Genomic DNA, 9,503 nt, shown 5'->3' with positions numbered 1-9,503 from the left:
AGGAAGATCTAATTATGAAGCATAGAAAAAAGAAGTGTAGATTTTGACGGAACTCTAAAATTTAGACTGAATTAAATACCTTGAGATAGTTGCTGATTTGATGTTACAGAACCAGTGGTCATGGGATGATAAGAAGGTAATTGTCCGCTTAAGTGAGTTCCTACTTCAGAAGAGACAACAGAAGCAGAGGACTGATGTTGCTGGAGATGTGAAAAGTGATGAGGTTGAACAAGACCTGAGTTTATACTATTATTAATATTTATGTCTGCAACACCAGATGAAAGCCCAGTTGATATTGAAGATCCATGAATTATGGAATGTGACTGAACAATTTGTTGCGGCATAACATTTTGTGAAGAACGAATTGTTGGGGGCATAATATTAGGAGGGATAGGTGGTACCAATTGTTTTGGACAACTATTTCGTAACAGAAAGTCAGCGCAATCATAATTTTTAGAACAATGAGCGTAATAGAATGCATTTCTTCCTTCATGATCTGTCACAGCTGGATCACCATTGTACTTTAATATATGGGGATAAAATAAAATAAAATCTGAATTTTTATAAATTCATAAGCAAAGAAATATTAACAAACTACTTATGTAAAGAAATAAACATAAACTTAGTAAAAAGTTAAATAAATTTATAAATGCCCTGGTACGGTCGAGAGTGGGGAGAGTTCGCTCTCCCTCTCGAAATGCTCTCACATGGCCACGCCTATATAGCCTCTACCAGGGAAGTCCTACTCACTGCCTCCTCATGGCATTACTGTTGTTTACGAAATTGAGAGGACCAAAAGCGAATATCCGGTGCTTTAACCGGGTTGGTGGACACGGAAAATCCAACTAGGGAAGTTGGAAAACCCTGATTCCAAACCAATGGTGCACATGGGCTCCAGTATCCTGAGGTAACAAATGGCGTATGAATCAATCGTTGGTCACCGTCTACCATGTGACTGCATCTCCTTACGATGCTCCACTGTCTTGTGGTTCAGATCTTTAGGTCAAAGGCTACGGTTGTGGCCCCCTGAGAAAACCACCTGCTTCAGTTTGGGCATCTGGGCAGTATCATAGCCCTCACACAAATCAAATGAGATTTGCGCGGTAGATATGTATTCGGTGCCCCTTTGTACCAATATTTATGTGTTTAAATAAAATAAATAAAATTATAAATACAACACATTCCCAAGTGAGCATTTCAAATACTCTTGGTTATGTATTTGCTGGTAAATGAAATCGATAATCTACCACACAATGTCTGTAGTATTATGCAGACCGCTGATGAAACAGTATGGAAGAAGCACAATAATCAGTCATTAAGATTAATAAGTGATACTAGAATGAATGTTTTTCGTTCACACAAATCAATGCAACAAAAATCTATTGTGGTCAGTTTTTAGTTTGATGTTGTCGAAGTTATCATTATCAACGATGAATGTAACTACAGAGGAATATAAAAGGAATACGATGATGTTAGAACCACTTATTGTGAACCGTGATCTACATTTAAAAGTTTAGATGGGAAATTAACGAAATTTCTATATGCATGGAAAAAAAAAGTGGACAGATATTTCATAATTGAAATGATGCAACTGAGAAATATGCACTTTTACGACTAACAGCCAACATTTATCCGACAGGAACAAGCGAAAATTCGGATAATCATGTAAACAATTTTGGAATTAGGTAAAATGGCGTATTCGTTAGATGAGATAATGAACTGTAACCTTGACAGTTCGTTCATGATATCTTTACACTGCTTAAAACTCTAGACGTTCTGTGTTACTTGGATCTAATTGTAGTTAACTATGACGGGAAGTCAATCTTAAATGAAGAATACTATACTCAACATATCTTCTTTCAAATTATTACCTTAATTCGCCCGACAATACACTGTTATAAATTATATTGACCTATTGGGAGGTCTCGACAATTAATACTGAAAAAAACTCCCAGCTAATCAGCATATTGTGAACAAACAGCTTACCCATAAAAGCAACTGTAAATAAACTAGATTTCCGAGAGTAGCAGCAATGTGAATAGCTGCTCGTGGATCTTGAAGTGAATAAGCCGCATTGACTGTTTCAGGTGTAGCCAAAGCTAGACAAAGTATAACTTGACGTGTATCTTGACGAGCTATTGCATCAATCAACTGTCGTTGAAGTGGAGCATCAGGATAGGGTAATGGAGGCAGAAATTCTCGATGTTGATATTTAGCTCGAATCCAAACTTCTTTTTCCTCTCGTGAACTTGAAGGATCTGGTTTTCTAATAATCATCAGATTAATAACAATAAAAGTAAGTTTATTATAAAAATAGGGAAAATGAAATCGTTGTGAAAAGCTTATATATTGCATTTGAAAAAGAAAACAATACAAGGTTAGTTTAACTCTTCAATATACTTTTTCAGAGTTGAAACCAAGAGTCAATTGAAGCTAGACCACCATCGAAAACCTGGAAGCACTGGACGGCCATCTCGTCCTATTATGGGACTCCTCAGTAGTGCGCATCCACGATCCCGTACTCACGAGATTCGAACCCAGGACCTACCAGTTTCGAGCCAGAGCCCTTAACCGATAGACCACTGAGCCGGCATTCAACGATTGAAAAGCAGATGCTCATTTGATTAGTTGCCCAGTAACCTAACGTAAGCAATCAACTAAGTATAACCACTTGGAACGATTCACAAGTTAGTTAAAGAAATAGAAAATATCGCTTACTAAAATGATATTCGTAACTTTAGTCCTATTATCATTTTGTATAAATCTGATTTATAATACTTGCCGCCTTACAACATATTCAATCTGATGGTCACGCAATCCAAATTAAGGTAGGCAGTAGTTGTATAAATTTAATAGGTATTCAAAATATACAATTCGATAGTCAAGTAAAAGTCTTGTCATTATAACAGATGGCGACAGTTGGAGTAAACAAAACCGATAGACTGTCACAGACTTTAACAACTAAATCTAAATCATTTTTGTCCAATAAGTAACAACTGGTACAATCATTTATGAGATGCTATCTACATAACACTGATGTTTGGACACAAATATATCAACATAAAACTGTACACAGACGATATGATTGTGCACAAGACTGGTACTCCTAGAATGAGCAGTTGACTTTGATAATAACCTATGGTTTTAAAGACATACACAAATTTCTCCAAATAACCAATGAATCCTATGGAGATGTGCGTCGGTTCATTGCTATTATTAGGTCTTGAGGATAGGTATTATACCAACGCAAAAATCAAAACCAGATGCAAATTCAGAGAACGATGTGAGTATATACCATACTACGAAAAAAGTGTGAAGTGTACAGTTGATAATGTTCCATGAACAGCTTGAAGATGATCGCCTACTAATTCTTCAGCAAATAGTGAGTATAATAATGCCCATTATTGAAAAATATCATAAGAATTACACAACCATTGAATGACTGGAAGACCATACCATGGTAACACACTATAAACATCTGAAGATTCTTAGAAACTTATATTAATTTAACAAAATGAGACCCCAGTAACATTCAAATATCTTCTGATGTTGATGACATGCATTAAATCTTAATATCACTGAGGTATTATTACTTTTAAGGATAAATACTGCAATATTTCAACAAAATATATAAAACTTATATAATATATGGTCATTATTAAATTTACCGTAGATTGCCAGCATTTACAGGCGCAGCAGCTTCCCAAACAGAATTAGCTAATGTATTACCAATAGCGCTCATTACACTGACAGATTCAGTAGACCATTCATCTAAGTGTAAAGAACGTATGCGTGAAATATGTGTTCCAAGTTGTCGATGTATACCACTGCAACTAATACAAACCATAGCGCCTAAATTAAGACTTGCCCAATCTGGTTCTAAAATAGAATAATTCAAATATTTTTTTGAATAATAAAGGGTTTTATATAATTTTCAACAAAATAACTATATTCATTTAGTATTGTTTGTTTGAATCATCTATATCGATGTGTTAGGACTGCAACTGGGAAGATTCAAACAAACAATACCAAGTGAATTTAAACTTCACCCCTTTGTACAAGCAAGTGGCTATCAAGACTCAGTAGTTGAGTGGATAACATGATGGCGTTTGAAGTGAAAGGTATTGGGTTCGAGTCCCAGAGTGAACATCAACTCTGAGATGCAGGTACGTCCAGCTGACGAGTCCCAAATAGGACGAAACGCGCTTCAAACTGGATTCCACTGCTAGCCACTATCCATCTTTGATTAAAATAACTATATGCTATCGGGTGAACTTTTTTTTTAAATAATAAGAGTTAAACTTTGACTTGCAGTTCATTAGGAGTAAATCAATTAATAGACAAGTAATATCATGAAGTGAAGTTGAAAATATACATAAATTGACTTTAATATAGAAGTATGACATATGTTACGAAAACTGAATGGATTGATTGTGTGCACAAATTGAGAAGTCAAGAACTACAATGCAAAGTCTGTTCAACATATCCTTCATAATTTCTCATGGTTTTCAAAGTGCTACGAGTTAGTCATAAACAACAAAAAGAGCATGACAGAAATGTTTGTTGCTCATCATGTTACTACACGATGTAAACATGAAGGGTTGAAATTATCACAATAAATAACAAAGGAGTAACAATAATCGTAGTACCAACAATAGTGTGGACTAAACACTGAGAACGTGGTTCCAGAGAAAATAAATGAGAAGGCATGTCTGAAGGAATCCTAGAACTAAGAATCTAAGAGGAGATACAGGATTATAATATCTGACCCATTGTAATCAATTCCAAGTCACATTACTTAACATTCCTAATCACAAGTCGGAGTTATTGCGCAAACCCAAACTAGGTAGTATGAACCTATTAATATGCTTCAGATTAACAGTCAAGAACTTGTTACGAACGCTGAATGGATAAGAAGAGAAGTTAAAAATATCCGAAAATGATATAAAAATGAAAACTATATATCATGAGACGATCTAAGTTAGACCATCATTGAAAACCTGGAAGCACTGAACGGTCGCTAAGTTCTAGTGTAGGACTCCTCGACAGTGAACATGTACGACCCTGCACGCGGCAATCAAACCCAGGACGGTTGCTCAGTGCCATGAATTAATTGAATTTAGACATTAGAACCGTTGGGTCCGGAGTCAGTGGCCTAAAAGTTAAGCGTTAGTGCGCGGGACCGAAAGCCATGGGTTTGAGTCCCGCGCGGGATCGTAGATGCTCACGCTTGAGTCTCATAACAGGACGAAACAAGCATTCAGTACAATGCTTGTAGGCTTTCAATGGCAGTCTAATTTGATCGGTTCATGATTTTATTGAAACTCAACAACTTTCACAACCCCCTCTTTACTGATGCAATATATATATATATATATATATATATATATATATATAATAAGTGAATGGAGAGTGTACTGAGATTTAAATTCACTTAGTGTTGTTTGGTTGAATCTCCCCATCGATGTGTTAGGACTGCAACTGGTCAGTCTCTAATTGGCATATGTGCATACTGTGCGTATTGCCTCGATATAGCCTTAATTCACAAGCATTATAAGCAAAGATGGATAGTGGCTAGCAGTAGAATGCAGGATGTGCACAAACAAGTGGCTATCAGGACTCAGTAGCTGAGTGGATAACGCCATGGCGTTTGAAGTGAAAGGTATTGGGTTCGAGTCCCAGAGTGAACATCAACTCTGAGATGCAAGTACATCCAGCTGACGAGTCCCAAATAGGACGAAACGCGCATCCTGGATTCTACTGCTAGTCACTATCCATCTTTGTTTACCATGTACTGAGATTGTATCGGTTGTACATATGAAAAGAAAACACAATCACTAAAAGATTGGAGTAAACAAACACACACACCATTTGCATAAAACGAAATGAACTAAGAATACATAAGTATTGTCCCTGTTTTTTTTCATTGTTCATTCAACGTATCTACATGTAAGGTTTAATAATAAGCATATACACATACAAAAGCACACAAAGAGAGAAAAGGGTTTTTGTTAAAAAATAAAATGAAGTTGTTTTGTTTTAATCAATAATAACAATAAGAATTATACTAGTAATGATCTGGTTGTGTTTTATAATGAATGAATACTTAATGACCAATTTTATATGATAATGTATATTAGATAATGTATAGAAGTAGATCACACCCAATAATAGTAATAAAAATAAACTTAAAATTGACCATTAAAAAGATTAATAGATGATTGTATGTCAATCTAGAATGAATAAAAATAGATACAAGATTTTAGATATATAGAGAGATTTTCATTGACAGATAGTGAGATAAACTGAATAGTGAATGTAGTAAAATAAGGGAGATGTCTTTAAGTTTACCATTAGACTTGGAAGAATGTATCAAAGGAATGGAGAGAACCTGACAAGAACTAGAAAGAAGAAGAGCTCGGGATAGAAATGGTTGGAGTTGAAGGAGGGTGTGCTTGAGTAGTTTATTAATATCTTAAAGGCCCTATATACAAACACCTCAGGCAGAGTGAGGGCATACAACCACCTTTCTCTATTGTCCCATTCAAGCAGTGGGGTTAGACATGGTTGCTCAACGTCACCATTCCTTCTCAAATTTTGCTGTTGATGATGTTCTGGAGACAGCTCTTATGGATGTAAGTAATGGCGGTGTGGATCTGTTGCCTGCAGAAAGACTTCTCGGCCTTGAGCATGTGGATGATATTGTCATACTGTGCGATAATACCCAACTCATGCAATCTGCACATTAGTTGACAATCAGTGTTCGTAGGTATAGTAAGTACTTTGTACCTTCGAAGTGAAAAGTACTTTTATAAGACTGGCAGGACTCTGATCCTGCATTCACCCTGGGTAGTAAGAGATTGAAGTAGTCGAGAAGTACGTGTATCTGGGTAGCTGCATAAGTGCGTATGGCGACGTGAGTAATGAGATCAATTCATGTATAGTGAAAGTCAGAGCGACTTATGCCGATCTGAGCCATCTTTGGCGCCTTCATGATGTTAGTCTGGCTTTGAAAATCAGATTTACAACGCGTCAGTGAGAGCAGTTTTGCTCTGTGCTTATAAAACCTTGTCTTTCCGATTTCAGGATGTTAAGCGACTCTATGTGTTTGATCATCATTGACCACAAAGGATTGCTGACATTCAGCTGCAACACCATTTTATTAATGCAGAGGTTCGTCAACGTGTGTTTCGGCACAGCGACGATAAGTCAGCTGGTGTCACTATCTTGAAACACCGCTTTCGGTGGCTTGGATATACACTACGAATGTCGTCCCGGTGAATTTCATATCGTTAATTATTTGCGAACTTTGGGACTGGTTGGGAAGAGTGGAGAGGTGTTCATTTTATGACATTGTGCCGTGGTATGAAAGAAAACTGCACAGGACTGGGATTTGTTAGTCCTTGACAACTCCCTGGTTGGGATGGTCCTAGAGATGGTACAACACAGTGGCTAGAGATGTTATCAGATATGGCTCAGAATAGAAGCCGGTAGCGAACCTGCTGTAACTTCATTTTACTTTCTTCATAACAAATGGACGTAACTTCTTTAACCGAGAGAATTCTTTGTGGTTGTACCTTTGCTAACTGAACTGTTTCTCCCATTGTTATTATTTTACTATCATACACTAATTTCTGTTCTTTATTGTTCCCTTTTTTCTTATAAGCATTTAATATCCTCCATCTCTTCAAATCCTCATAGTTATTGATATCTACACACACCCGCATATACACAATACAAAACATTGATTAACTGAAGTACAAATTCGGGACCTACAAGTTGTACATATAAAAAAACATCAACCTTACCTGGTGCACCACAATCTGCACAAAAATCATTTCCAGCTGCAGATCTTATGCTTTGAATTAAATGCTCTGTAACAGCCAATTCATTAGCATCACCTGCACCACAACGACTGAATTTAGACTGTTAGAATCCCCATGTCGACCACTCCCTGACCTAATCCACTAACATTGGAAAGGTGGTTGGAACCGCTGGTGCCGCCAACTCCTGTAGTACACCCAGTAGCAGCAATAGCACGAGTACGTTTAGATGATTCATTTAATTGAAGCCTTGTCATAATAGCACGTTCAATATGCATAACCCATTCATCTCGTTCATCTGGACCAGTCGCTTCAAAATGCCATTGACGATCCATTGATATCAATTGAAATTCATAACCTTCGGAATCTGATAGGGAAAATCAATAGCTCGATGAAATAATTAGTTTTCATGTAAAAATTACTGAAACAATCAACTAACTAAAGATAATAAAGGGAATTGATGTTTTCTTCAGGTGTTTCAACTCTCAATACTTATTGACTATCCGTTGAGACTAATGTTTAAGTCCCACGCTTTTGTTGAGAATTTTAATGATGTTGGAAATCTAAATGAATGCCGACTGGTTGGTTTAAGGTAGACGAGTACCATCCTACAAACTGAACTATTCTACACCAATATCCATCTTATTTGAAGTACATATATTAAAAAAAATGTGTAAAACTAATAATTGTAAGAAGTAGCACCACTTAAGTTAGATTATCGGGTCAACTCTAGTAAATAAATGGGGAGAACATAAGGTTGAATGGTATAATTGGACGATAACTGCCTGAATCAATGAAGGATGCTGGGAGAAGGCTACAGGAGTCCAAAGTAAAGTTTGATAAGAAGTTATTACCTGCTGGTTTGAGCCATGTTAGTAAATTTAGACTACTATGTTGTCAGCATGATTGTTGTGATCGGCAGTTGGACACGTTGCCTGAACTCTACTCAGAATTGTTTACACTGGCACAGGCAGGCTTAATTTTACCTTGACCTAAATCTTGGGGGTTCAAAGACATTTTACGTTTATTATTCCGACAGTTTATTCTTCTTTCCTGAATTATATTCTCTAACTCTGATCGTTTTTATCACCGCTGATACTACTACTTTCACTGCTTTGGTATTCATCATGATAATTTGATCTCACTGTGTTGATGTGATATGGTTACTTGAACTGATGAACACATACGCCAGGTTTTACATTGATTACAACTAACTAGATAGAATAATCTTTTAACCGCAACAATAATGTAGCAGATAATGAAAACAGTCAAAAAAATAAATGAATAAACTGATGAATATAGTGTAAGGACAAAACAGTTGAATCACCTGAACCATCAGCATTATTACTCTTTGGATTGGATTTAATACGTCTATGACGTTTTTTCACTGATGATGAATCTTTGCCTCCTGTTAGAAGTTTTCACAAAGTTAAACTGAAGAAAAATAAAAAAAAGAAAGTTATTGGGATAAAGAATTTGTGATTATTCAGCTTGATTTTTTTCTTATAATAATCCTAACTTGCATCCGACATCAGAGAGGATTCGAAAGCTGTTCTACTGAAGCTATTCATGATTTTATTTCTTCAACAGTTCACACACAATCAAGTATGAATTTTAAACTATCTTGAAGAGTACTATGTACATTCAGATGACTGAGATAGAATTTAGCAGCAAATATTC

At 36.2% G+C, this 9,503-nt stretch overlaps 1 protein-coding gene across 1 annotated transcript in view; it reads right to left on the bottom strand.

Moving 5' to 3' along the window:
* Window positions 1-9,165, bottom strand: part of Smp_052420 (centaurin/arf-related) — a gene marked incomplete at both ends in the record, with an annotated part of 10,167 nt that extends 1,002 nt beyond the window's left edge. Inside the window, 5 exons of the mRNA XM_018792315.1 lie at window positions 80-521; window positions 1,987-2,266; window positions 3,669-3,847; window positions 7,949-8,190; window positions 9,156-9,165. Coding sequence (XP_018644250.1) covers window positions 80-521; window positions 1,987-2,266; window positions 3,669-3,847; window positions 7,949-8,190; window positions 9,156-9,165 — 1,153 coding nt within the window. The remainder of the gene's footprint in view (window positions 1-79; window positions 522-1,986; window positions 2,267-3,668; window positions 3,848-7,948; window positions 8,191-9,155) is intronic.
* Window positions 9,166-9,503: the final 338 nt, after the last annotated feature.

The sequence above is a fragment of the Schistosoma mansoni genome (assembly GCF_000237925.1).
Source record: "Schistosoma mansoni, WGS project CABG00000000 data, supercontig 0377, strain Puerto Rico, whole genome shotgun sequence".
In the NCBI taxonomy this organism is placed as follows: Eukaryota; Metazoa; Platyhelminthes; class Trematoda; order Strigeidida; family Schistosomatidae; genus Schistosoma; species Schistosoma mansoni.
Note: the sequence above shows the minus strand (reverse complement) of the source record. Positions and strands in the feature narration are given on the sequence as shown.